This window comes from Pseudophryne corroboree, chromosome 4, assembly GCF_028390025.1.
Source record: "Pseudophryne corroboree isolate aPseCor3 chromosome 4, aPseCor3.hap2, whole genome shotgun sequence".
NCBI classification, from domain to species: Eukaryota; Metazoa; Chordata; class Amphibia; order Anura; family Myobatrachidae; genus Pseudophryne; species Pseudophryne corroboree.
In genome coordinates, this window is record NC_086447.1 from 778259598 (window position 1) to 778272999 (window position 13402).

Genomic DNA, 13402 nt, shown 5'->3' on the forward strand with positions numbered 1-13402 from the left:
GCCCTGGGAGACTATTTCTATCACCCAAGGGTCCACGTCTGACTGAACCCAGACTTGGCTGAATAGTCGAAGGCGTGCCCCCACCTGTGCGGACTCCCGCAGTGGAGCCCCAGCGTCATGCGGTAGACCTAGCGGAAGCCGGGGAGGACTTCTGCTCTTGGGAACCAGCCGCAGCAGGTGTCCTCTTGCCTCTACCCTTACCTCTGGTGAGGAAAGAGGAGCCCCGACCTCTTCTGGATCTATGCGACCGAAAGGACTGCATCTGATATTGTGGGGCTTTCTTTTGCTGTTGGGGAACAAAAGGTAAAAAGGTAAACTTACCCACGGTAGCTGTAGAGATCAGGTCCGCGAGGCCGTCCCCAAACAATACATCACCTTTGTAAGGTAAAACCTCCATATGCCTTTTTGAGTCTGCATCCCCCGTCCATTGGCGGATCCATAAGGCTCTTCTTGCCGAAATAGCCATAGCATTGGCTCTTGAACCCAGTAAACCAATGTCTCTTTGAGCGTCCCTCATATATAAGACTGAGTCCTTAATATGAGCTAATGTTAACAAAATTGTATCCCTATCTAGGGTATCAAGGTCAGCTGACAGTGTATCCGTCCAAGCTGCTACTGCACTACATACCCATGCCGACGCAATTGCCGGTCTAAGCAAAGTACCAGTATGAGTGTAGATAGACTTTAATGTAGTCTCTTGCCTGCGGTCCGCAGGATCCTTGAGGGCCGCTGTGTCAGAGGACGGTAGCGCCACCTTCTTGGAAAGGCGTGTTAAGGCTTTGTCCACTGTGGGAGAGGATTCCCAAAGTACCCTGTCCTGTGTAGGGAAAGGGTACGCCATAAGAACCCTTTTGGGAATCTGCAGTTTCTTATCTGGAGTTTCCCAAGCTTTTTCACATAACTCATTAATTTCATGGGAAGGAGGAAAGTTTATAATCTGTTTCTTTCCCTTAAACATGTGTATCCTCGTGTCGAGCACCGAGGGCTCATCAGTGATATGTAACACATCTTTTATTGCAATAATCATGCACTGAATACTCTTTGTCACCCTGGGGTGCAATCTTGCTTCATCATAGTCGACACTGGAATCAGAGTCCGTGTCGGTATCTGTGTCCCTTATTTGTGAGAAGGGACGTTTCTGAGACCCCGACGGGTCCTGTGAGTTGGTATAATCCGTAGATTGATTACCTGCCGACGCACTGGACTCTGCTTTGTCCAGTCTTTTATGCAGTGAAGCTACACTAGCATTTAACATATGCCACATATCCATCCAATCCAGAGTGGGCACCGCCGACTGAGACACACCACTCACCTGTTCCACCTCCTCTTTGGATAAGCCTTCCGTTTCAGACATGCCGACACATGTACCGACACCCCACACACACTAGGATATAACTATAAGGGGACAATTCCCCAAAAAAGGCCCTTTGGAGAGACAGAGAGAGAGTATGCCAGCAAACACCAGCGCCAACTGACCCAGGAAAAAAAAAAACCCAGATAGCGCTTTTATATATATATAAATGTATATAGATTTCCCCACTCACTGCGCCTTAATTATGTGCCCCCCTCTCTTTTTTTCAGCCCTCTGATGCTCAGCAGGGGAGAGTCCGGGGAGCCAGCGTTCTCTGCAGCCTCTGTGGAGAAAATGGCGCTGGTTAGTGCTGAGGGATCAAGCTCCGCCCCCTCGCGCGGCGGGCTTCGGACCCGCTCGTGAATTTGGAAAAAATGGCGGGGATCCGTAGTTTACTGCCTCCGCAGCCTAACTACATGCTTTTTTGCCTAAAACGAGGTTTATTGCTGCCCAGGGCGCCCCCCCTGCGCCCTGCACCCATCAGTGCCATGTGTGTGTGTAAGTGTGGGAGCAATGGCGCGCAGCTTCCTGCTGCGCGCTTACCTCATGAAGATATGAAGTCTTCTGCTGCCTGATGTCTTCTTATGTCTGACATGCTCACTCGGCTTCTTTTTTCCGGCATCTGTGAGGAGGATGGCGGCGCGGCTCCGGGACGAACCCCAGGGTGAGACCTGTGTTCCGACTCCCTCTGGAGCTAATGGTGTCCAGTAGCCTAAGAAGCAGAGCCCTTAACTCTTAAGAAGTAGGTCTGCTTCTCTCCCCTCAGTCCCACGATGCAGGGAGTCTGTTGCCAGCAGAGCTCCCTGAAAATAAAAAACCTAACAAATTATTTTTACAGAAAACTCAGGAGAGCTCCCTGTAATGCACCCTATCTCCTCTGGGCACAAGATCTAACTGAGGTCTGGAGGAGGGGCATAGAGGGAGGAGCCAGTGCACACCATACTAGAAAGTCCTTTTAGGTGCCCATGTCTCCTGCGGAGCCCATCTATACCCCATGGTCCTTACGGAGTCCCCAGCATCCTCTAGGACGTAAGAGAAAAAACTATGAACATTTTGATATAAGGATCGGAGTGATCCTTATAATAAAATGTTCAGTTATTTAAGAATTATTGTTATTATTATTAGATATGATTATTCTATTATTATTATTATTATTATTAATATACAGCAGAGGTAGTCTGAACAATAATGACTCGATGGAGCAAGATACATCACAAAAATAAATACGCTTTGTGCAAGAGCAATAGTAACACAATGCATATTAATATTGAATCACCAAGGCAAATAAAACAATGTCCCAATTGGTGGTACTACAAGGTAATTAGTGGCGTCACAAGGTGGGTGCGGGGGTGACACTACAATGGCGGCTCCTGCTCAGTGACAGTTACATTATGTGCAGCACTCGGCTCCTGTCACTGGGCAGGAGCCTGCACTGCAGAAACAGCACTCCGCGGGAGGCAGTCCGCACCTCCCAAACCCCAGTGACGGATAACGGGGGTAGGGACACGAAGCCTCGCCCACTTCCCGGGAAGCCATTCCCCCTTTCCTGCTAGCCGCACTGAGCGTACAAGACGTAAGTGACCATAATTAAAAATTGGAAGAAAAAAAAAGGTGAAATTTCCTCCAACCAGCCAAACCATTCCTCCTTGGCTCTGGGCCACGATACATAGATGTCTCAGCTTAGCTCTCTCACCTTACAATCTCAACAATGGTTGTCAGGAGTTGGGTTAGGAATGGGCACCAGTTTTCCTTATGAGGAAAGATGTAATATAAAATTAGCACTTTACCTCAAGGTCTATGAACCACATGTACATATTTTACAATGAAGCCATCATCTATACAATTCCCTATATAACTTCACCAAATAATAAGATTTTACTCACCGGTAAATCTATTTCTCGTAGTCCATAGTGGATGCTGGGGACTCCGTAAGGACCATGGGGAATAGACGGGCTCTGCAGTAGACTGGGCACTCTAAAGAAAGATTTAGTACTACCTGGTGTGCACTGGCTCCTCCCTCTATGCCCCTCCTCCAGACCTCAGTTAAGGAAACTGTGCCCGGAAGAGCTGACATTACAAGGAAAGGATTTTGGAATCCAGGGTAAGACTCATACCAGCCACACCAATCACACGTATAACTCGAGATAAACTTACCCAGTTAACAGTATGAACAACAAACAAGCATCACTCAACTGATGCCACATAACATAACCCTTTAGTAAGCAATAACTATATACACGTATTGCAGAAGGTCCGCACTTGGGACGGGCGCCCAGCATCAACTACGGACTTCGAGAAATAGATTTACCGGTGAGTAAAATCTTATTTTCTCTAACGTCCTAGTGGATGCTGGGGACTCCGTAAGGACCATGGGGATTATACCAAAGCTCCCAATCGGGCGGGAGAGTGCGGATGACTCTGCAGCACCGAATGGGCAAACTCAAGGTCCTCCTCAGCCAGGGTATCAAACTTGTAGAACTTTGCAAATGTGTTTGAACCCGACCAAGTAGCAGCTCGGCAAAGCTGTAATGCCGAGACCCCTCGGGCAGCCGCCCAAGAAGAGCCCACCTTTCTTGTGGAATGGGCTTTCACTGATTTTGGATGCGGCAATCCAGCCGCAGAATGAGCCTGCTGAATCGTGCCACAGATCCAGCGAGCAATAGTTTGCTTTGAAGCAGGAGCACCCAGCTTGTTGGATGCATACAGGACAAACAGCGAGTCAGTCTTCCTGACTCCAGCCGTTCTGGTCACATAAATCTTCAAAGCCCGGACTACGTCAAGCAACTTGGAATCCTCCAAGTCACCAGTAGCCGCAGGCACCACAAAAGGTTGGTTCAAATGAAAGGATGACACCACCTTTGGCAGAAATTGCGGACGAGTCCGCAATTCTGCCCTATCCATATGGAAAACCAGATAGGGGCTTTTACATGACAAAGCCGCCAATTCTGACACACACTAGCCGAAGCTAAGGCCAACAGCATGACCACTTTCCACGTGAGATACTTTAGCTCCACGGTCTTAAGTGGCTCACACCAGTGGGATTTCAGGAAACTCAACACCACGTTAAGATCCCAAGATGCCACTGGTGGCACAAAAGGGGGCTGAATATGCAGCACTCCCTTAACAAACGTCTGAACCTCAGGCAGTGAAGCCAGTTATTTTTGGAAGAAAATGGATAGGGCCGAGATCTGGACCTTTATGGACCCTAATTTCAGGCCCATAGTCACTCCTGACTGTAGGAAGTGCAGGAATCGACCCAGCTGGAATTCCTCTGTAGGGGCCTTCCTGGCCTCACACCAAGCAACATATTTTCGCCATATACGGTGATAATGCTTTGCTGTCACATCCTTCCTACCCTTTATCAGCGCAGGAATAACTTCATCCAGAATGCCTTTTTCCGCTAGGATCCGGCGTTCAACCGCCATGCCGTCAAAGGCAGCCGCGGTAAGTCTTGGAACAGACAGGGCCCTTGTTGTAACAGGTCCTGTCTGAGAGGCAGAGGCCATGGGTCCTCTGTGAGCATTTCTTGCAATTCCGGGTACCAAGTCCTTCTTGGCCAATCCGGAACAATGAGTATTGTTCTCACTCCTCTTTTTCTTACAATTCTCAGCACCTTTGGTATGAGAGGAAGAGGAGGAAACACATAGACCGACTGGAACACCCACAGTGTTACTAGTGCGTCCACAGCTATCGCCTGAGGGTCCCTTGACCTGGCGCAATATCTTTTTAGCTTTTTGTTGAGACGGGACGCCATCATGTCCACCTGTGGCAGTTCCCATCGATTTGCAATCTGCGTGAAGACTTCTTGATGAAGTCCCCACTCTCCCGGGTGGAGATCGTGCCTGCTGAGGAAGTCTGCTTCCCAGTTGTCCACTCCCGGAATGAACACTGCTGACAGTGCTAGTACGTGATTCTCCGCCCAACGAAGAATCCTGGTGGCTTCTGCCATTGCCACCCTGCTTCTTGTGCCGCCCTGGCGGTTCACATGGGCCACTGCCGTGATGTTGTCTGACTGAATCAGCACTGGTTGGTTTCGAAGCAGAGGCTCCGCTTGACTCAGGGCGTTGTATATGGCCCTTAGTTACAGGATATTGATGTGCAGACAAGTCTCCTGACTTGACCACAGCCCCTGGAAGTTTCTTCCTTGAGTGACTGCCCCCCATCCTCGGAGGCTTGCATCCGTGGTCACCAGGACCCAGTCCTGTATGCCGAACCTGCGGCCCTCGAGGAGGTGAGCACTTTGCAGCCACCACAGAAGAGACACCCTGGCCCTGGGGGACAGGGTGATCAGCCGATGCATCTGAAGATGCGATCCGGACCACTTGTCCAACAGATCCCACTGAAAGATCCTCGCATGGAACCTGCCGAAGGGAATGGCTTCGTATGACGCCACCATCTTTCCCAGGACTCGCGTGCAGTGATGCACCGATACCTGTTTTGGTTTTAGGAGGCCTCTGACCAGAGTCACGAGCTCCTGAGCCTTCTCCTCCGGGAGAAACACCTTTTTCTGGTTTGTGTCCAGAATCATGCCCAGGAAGGGCAGACGCGTCGCAGGAATCAGCTGCGACTTTGGAATATTCAGAATCCAGCCGTGCTGTTGCAACACTTCCTGAGAGAGTGCTACGCTGATCAGCAACCGCTCCCCGGACCTCGCCTTTATGAGGAGATCGTCCAAGTATGGGATAATCGTAACCCCTTGCTTCCGAAGGAGCACCAACATTTCCGCCATCACCTTGGTAAATATTCTCGGTGCCGTGGACAGGCCAAACGGCAACGTCTGGAATTGGTAATGACAGTCCTGTACCACAAACCTGAGGTACTCCTGATGAGGTGGATAAATGGGGACATGCAAGTACGCATCCTTGATGTCCAGAGACACCATAAAATCCCCCTCTTCCAGGCTTGCAATGACCGCTCTGAGCGATTCCATTTTGAACTTGAATCTTTTCAGATAAATGTTCAGGGATTTTAAATTCAATATGGGTCTGACCGAACCGTCCGGTTTCGGTACCACAAACATTGTGGAATAGTATCCTCTTCCTTGTTGAAGGAGGGGAACCTTTACCACCACCTGCTGGAGATATAACTTGTGAATTGCCGCTAACACTACTTCCCTTTCTATGGGGGAAGCTGGCAGGGCCGATTTGAGGTAACGGTGAGGGGGCATCACTTCGAATTCCAACTTGTATCCCTGAGACACAATCTGTATAGCCCAGGGATCCACCTGTGAGCGAACCCACTGGTGGCTGAAATTTCGGAGACGCGCCCCCACCGCTCCTGGCTCCTGTGGAGCCCCAGCGTCATGCGGTGGATTTAGTGGAAGCCAGGGAGGACTTCTGTTCCTGGGAACTGGCTGAATGGTGCAGCTTCTTTCCTCTACCCCTGCCTCTGGCCAGAAAGGACGCACCTCTGACCTTCTTGCTTCTCTGTGATCGAAAGGACTGCATTTGGTAATACGGTGCTTTCTTAGGCTGTGAGGGAATATATGGCAAAAGGTTTGACTTCCCAGCCGTAGCTGTGGAAACTAGGTCCGAGAGACCGTCCCCAAACAATTCCTCACCCTTGTAAGGTAACACCTCCATGTGCTTTTTGGAGTCGGCATCACCTGTCCATTGCCGAGTCCACAGGATCCTTCTGGCAGAAATTGACATTGCATTTATTCTAGAGTCCAGTAGGCAAATGTCCCTCTGGGCATCCCTCATATATAGGACAGCGTCTTTTATATGCCCCAGGGTCAGTAAAATGGTATCCTTGTCTAAGGTATCCATTTCCTCAGCCAGATTATCTGTCCATGCTGCTACAGCACTACAAATCCAGGCCGACGCAATAGCCGGCCTCAGTATAGTACCTGAGTGTGCATAAACAGACTTCAGGATACTTTCCTGCTTCCTATCTGCAGGATCCTTTAGGGCGGCCGTATCCTGTGACGGCAGGGCCACCTTTTTAGATAAGCGTGTCAGAGCTTTATCTACCCTAGGGGAGGATTCCCAGCGCATCCTGTCCGTTGGCGGGAAAGGGTACGCCATAAGTAACCTTTTGGAAATCAGCACTTTCTTATCGGGGGAATCCCATGCTTTTTCACATAATTCATTTAACTCATGTGAAGGGGGAAAAGTCACCTCTTGCTTTTTCTCCCCATACATATACACCCTTTTGTCAGGGACAGGGTTTTTCTCCGATATGTGCAATACATCCTTCATTGCTATAATCATGTATCGGATGGCTTTAGTCATTTTAGGCTGCAACTTTGCCTCATCGTCATCGACACTGGAGTCAGAATCCGTGTCGACATCTGTGTCAACCAACTGGGATAGTGGGCGCTTTTGAGTCCCTGACGGCCTCTGAGCTGCAGAATCAGACACGGGTTGAGACCCTGACTGATTATCCAACCTTTTATGCAAGGAGCTTACGTTATCATTTAACACCTTCCACATATCCATCCAATCAGGTGTCGGCGCCGTCGGCGACGACACCACAGTCACTTGCACTTGTTCTGCCTCCACGTAACCGTCCTCGTCAAACATGTCGACACAAACGTACCGACACACCGCACACACAGGGAATGCTCTAATTGAGGACAGGACCCCACAAGGCCTTTTGGGGAGACAGAGAGAGAGTATGCCAGCACACACCCCAGCGCTATATAACCCAGGAATTACACAGTAACTTAGTGTTTACCCAGTAGCTGCTGTTTATGATAATTTGCGCCTAAATTTATGTGCCCCCCTTCTTTTTTTACCCTTTTTCTACCTTGATACTGCAGGGGAGAGCCTGGGGAGCTTCCTCTCAGCGGAGCTGTGAAGAGAAAATGGCGCTGGTTAGTGCTGAGGAAGAAGGCCCCGCCCCCTCAGCGGCGGGCTTCTGTCCCGGGTCTGTGTAATAAAATGGCGGGGGCTCGTACGTATATACAGTGCCCAGCTGTATATATGTGTCTTTTTGCCAAGAGGTATCCTAATTGCTGCCCAGGGCGCCCCCCCCCCCCCCCTGCGCCCTGCACCCTACAGTGACCGGAGTGTGTGGGTAGTGTGGGCGCAATGGCGCACAGCTGCAGTGCTGTGCGCTACCTCATGTGAAGACAGGAGTCTTCTGCCGCCGATTTCGATGTCTTCTTGCTTCTGCCGGCTTCTGACTTCTGGCTCTGCGAGGGGGACGGCGGCGCGGCTCCGGGAACGGACGACAAGGTCAGGTCCTGTGTTCGATCCCTCTGGAGCTAATGGTGTCCAGTAGCCTAAGAAGCGCAACCTAGCCGCAGTTAGTAGGTTTGCTTCTCTCCCCTCAGTCCCACGTAGCAGAGAGTCTGTTGCCAGCAGAAGCTCTCTGAAAATAAAAAAAAACCTAACTAAAATACTTTCTTATTAGCAAGCTCAGGAGAGCTCACTAAAAGCACCCAGCTCTGGCCGGGCACAGATTCTAACTGAGGTCTGGAGGAGGGGCATAGAGGGAGGAGCCAGTGCACACCAGGTAGTACTAAATCTTTCTTTAGAGTGCCCAGTCTCCTGCGGAGCCCGTCTATTCCCCATGGTCCTTACGGAGTCCCCAGCATCCACTAGGACGTTAGAGAAATCTCCCTTAACGTCTCCCTTATGGTCTGTACCGATTTTTGGCTCTCCAAACTTCCATTGAAAGTATAGGAAAGTACCCATGGCCACGCCCCTTTTTCGTATTTCTACAGATTTTTATGTGTAAAATGTTGGAGGGTATGCTGCAGTGCACATAGGCCCTCATTCCGAGTTGTTCGCTCGCTAGCTACTTTTAGCAGCTTTGCACACACTAAGCCGCCGCCTACTGGGAGTGAATCTTAGTTTAGCAGAATTGCGAACGAAAGATTCTCAAAATTGCGAATAGAAATTTCTTAGCAGTTTCTGAGTAGCTCGACACTTACTCAGCCATTGCGATCAGTTCAGTCAGTTTCGTTCCTGGTTTGACGTCACAAACACACCCAGCGTTCGCCCAGACACTCCCCCGTTTCTCCAGCCACTCCCGCGTTTTTCCTAGAAACGGCAGCGTTTTTTTACACACACCCATAAAACGGTCAGTTTCCGCCCAGAAACACCCACTTCCTGTCAATCACACTCCGATCACCAGAACGAAGAAAATTCCTCGTAATGCCGTGAGTAAAATACCTAACTGGTGAGTAAAATAACTAAGCGCATGCGCTCTGCGAACATTGCGCATGCGCAGTAAGCGACTAATCGCAAAATAGAGAAAATCCGCAACGAGCGAACAACTCGGAATGAGGGCCATGGTTTTGCCCATTACAGAAAGATTTTGCTTTTGCGATCAACCTTAAATTAGGCCCTATATACTGTATGCACAGCGTTTTATTGAGAACTATTGAGATGGCCCATGCTGCTAGTCTAGAACTGATATTTATTGTTTACGTGTTGATCATTTTGGCCTGTATTGTATACTGATTTCCACTTCCCGGGGCTTATGGGGAATCAGTCATTATGTCAACATTTTCAGGACACACGAGGGGTAAGTTATATTTTCTTTAATTTATTCCCATGAATGGGTGGGTAGGGGCCCCAATGCATTGCTTTGCCCAGGGCCTACAATGCTGGCTATAGCCCTATCCAGAGTCCAGCTAGAACAGTTTACAGTATTCATAAAGTTCTCTCACCTTGATGATTCTTTGCACCAAATTCAGAACCACCTCTTTGGAAACCTCCAGTTTTCCCAAGACACATTTTCTTGTTAATGTAGAGAAAAAGTAATAAGAGGAGAACAATGGACACACCGACCGCTGAAAGAAACCCAATAGCCTCTGGAGACACTAGAAGGAGAAATACATGGAGTTAGCGACCCAATAAACAGAGAAGAAATAAAAGACTAAAAATAAAAATGAATATTACAGGCATTACTATTATGAGGTAAATTCAATTGAAGTCGTATCCATTCCGACATTCATTTGTCGGAATGGATCTGACCTGGGCTATTCAACGTCATCTCAATTCGCCTTTTAAAAAAGTCGAATTGAGATGCGGGAGCTGAGACAGGGGAGAGCCGCAGGGAGACGGGGGAGAGCAGCGCTGCAGCCCGCTGCTGTAGCGCTGCTCCCCCCATCTGCCCGCGGCTCTCCCCCGTCTCCCCCCCATCTCTCTGCCTCTCCCCGTCCCTCCTCTCCCCATACCCGCATCACAGCCGCCGCTCGTGGCAGCGTCCACCCAGCTCCAGCAAGCGAGGTCTCGTTTGCTGGAGCCGGGTGGACGCTGCTGTGAGCGACGGCTGTGACATCCTCCGGCGCTGATCTGCCTGCAGCTCTCCCGGTTTCAGGTCACTCATCTCACTTCAACTTTTTTTAAAGTCGAATTGAGACGGTCAGCACGTGGATCGGCAGTTATTCCGCCGATCCACGTGCTTTTCAACAAGTCGAATTCCTCGACTTGTCGAATAATTTGGGGTTATACTGAATAGGTCGGAACCCCTTCCGACCTAAAAAAGTCGAAAACTGTTGTATTTTCGACAGACGGCAGCTTTCGACTTCAATTGAATATACCCCTAAGTCTTATATGGCAGCATACCCTCCAACATTTGACACATAAAAATCGGTACAAATTAGAAAAGGGGGCGTGGTCATGGGTGAAGGGCACGCCCCCTTTCCTATACTTTCAATGGAAGTTTGGAGAGCCAAAAATCGGTACAGACCATAAAAAATAGGTACTTTACCTGCCAAAAAGGTACAGTTGGAGGGTATGTGGCAGTAGCAGCAGCGACACACAGGCTGACGAAAGGTATCGCACAGTACCAAAATAGCTGTAGGCCAAAATGTAATAGGCTGAGAGACATGTATAGGCGTGAAGTCAGTGATTTAGCGGCTGGATTTAAAACACAATCATTCGAAAAGCAAAACCAGGTTAGTTTTACCTTTAAAATGATTGCAGCTTTAAGGGCCTGATTTTAAATGGCACACCTCTGCGACTGCTTTGGTGTCTTTTGCTGTTGCCGTGTCTCTGACTGTGCTAATGCCAGTATCAGCCCATCTCCTGGTGTATAAGCATGCACCTGAATGTGCAATGGCTAACATGTCCACTTTGAGCGTCTTTAGGCGCCACCATCAGTCGCATCATTGAAACTTGCACCAGCCATAAGGTTGGTGTAGATTTTCAGTTTGAGTATGGCCTCCAATGCGAGCGATTAAGCTTCTGTGTAGACAATCTCTTCAGTGACACACCCTCGACACTACCATAAGACACCCATAAGATGGACCACTTCAGAGTGTCTGAATAGCCACCTTCCAGTCACCGCCCAGCAACGGAGCACATTTCCAATGCATTTCTGACTATGGAGGTCATTCCGAGTTCAACGCTCGCTAGCAACTTTTTGCTATGCTGCAATCAGATAGTCGCCGCACAGCGTTCGCACACTTGCAAAAGCGTTTGCAAGTGTGTGAACGCTTTTGCAGCCGACGGCACAAAAAAGTTTTTAGTAGTTTCTGAGTAGCTCTGGACTTACTCAGCCGCTGCGATCACTTCAGTCTTTTTGGTCCCGGAATTGACGTCAGACACCCGCCCTGCAAACGCTTGGACACGCCTGCGTTTTTCCAAAAACTCCCAGAAAACGGTCAGTTGACACCCACAAACACCCTCTTTCTGTCAATCACTTTACGATCGGCTGTGCAAATGGATTCTTTGTTAAATCCATCGCCCAGCACGATCCTCTTTGTACCCATACAACGTGCCTGTGCATTGCGGTGAATACGCATGCGCAGTTTTGACGAGATTTAACCTGATCACAATGCTGCAAAAAGTTGCTAGCGAGTGATCAACTCGGAATGACCCCCTATGTGACCATCAGCACTGTGTGCAACTCAGAGACTCTAGACTAGAGGATAAGTCGCCATAATCAGGCTGGTGCCTACAACTTGCAGCCTATTACAACTGGGCAATAGGCTCCTAGGTTTGAATGATGCAACGGGTGTGGATCATTAGATCTACACTAAACAGGTCTTCAGTCACTAGGTCGACCACTAACAGTCAACATGCATTAGGTCGACTGGATCAAAAGGTCAACATGGAATAGGTAGACAGTAGAAAAGGTAAACAGGTCAAAATGCCGACGTGTAAATGGTCAACACAATAATTATTCTTTTTGGGGGGGTGTTTTGCAACTTTCCTGCCACAAAAAAGCCCCATTAGTGTACTGCGTCCCCTCGCATAGCTTGCGCTTCAAGCTATTCCCAATCGTAGTCCATGGAAGGTAAAGAAAAAGTAGACTTTTTTTTATGTCGGCCATGTGTGTCAACCATTGTCATGCCGACCTTTTGAACCTGTCAATCTTTTGTACATGTCAACCTTTTGTACTGTCTATCTTTTACATGCTGATCTTTTGACCATGTCGACCTTTTGAACCTGTCGACATAATGCATGTCGACCATCAGTGGTCGATCTATTGACTGTAGACCTTTTTAGTGTAGATCTATTGATCAGATACCGATGCAACACGCAATTAGTACAATGAGTGTTGAATTTAATACAATATAAGTGTATCCCTTATGTTACTTCTCCTGGGAAATACTAAAATGACATGCTACAGCGATGCGCCTGATTCCTAATGAATTCTTAGGCTTCATTCTCAGCAATATGGCTGCAGCCACTGTATGTAGACAACAAGCACTTTGATAGGGGTATGGGACTCAGGGTCGACAGTGTCTAGGTCGATGCCCGTTATGTCTACACCTATTGGTCGACAGTGGCTAAGTCGACACTAGAAATAGGTTGACATGGATATTAGGTCGACATGAACATGGCCGACATGAAAAAAGGTTGACATGAGTTTTTCATGGTTTTTCTGGTGTCGTTTTCTTCATAAAGTGACAGGGAACCGCATTTAGTGCACCGTGTCCCCTCACATGGCTTGCGGGCAAGGTTACCGTTCCCAATCATAGCCCACGTGGATTGTAAAGTATGAAAAAGCGGGAAAAAAGTGAAAAACTCATGTCGACCTTTTTGCATGTCGACTTCATCCATGCCGGCCTAATGGTGATGTCGTCCTATTTATAGTGTCGACCTAGTCACTGTCAACCAATAGGTGTCGACCTAATGGGTGTCG

The 13402-nt window shown here is 48.8% G+C and overlaps 1 protein-coding gene across 2 annotated transcripts in view; it reads right to left on the reverse strand.

Annotated features, from left to right (window-relative positions):
- The window catches only part of SYT14 (synaptotagmin 14), a 558522-nt gene that overhangs the window by 276436 nt on the left and 268684 nt on the right, over nucleotides 1-13402 (reverse strand). For both annotated transcript variants that reach the window (XM_063918291.1, XM_063918290.1), the window contains exon 3: nucleotides 9975-10127. In XM_063918291.1, coding sequence (XP_063774361.1) covers nucleotides 9975-10127 — 153 coding nt within the window. The remainder of the gene's footprint in view (nucleotides 1-9974; nucleotides 10128-13402) is intronic.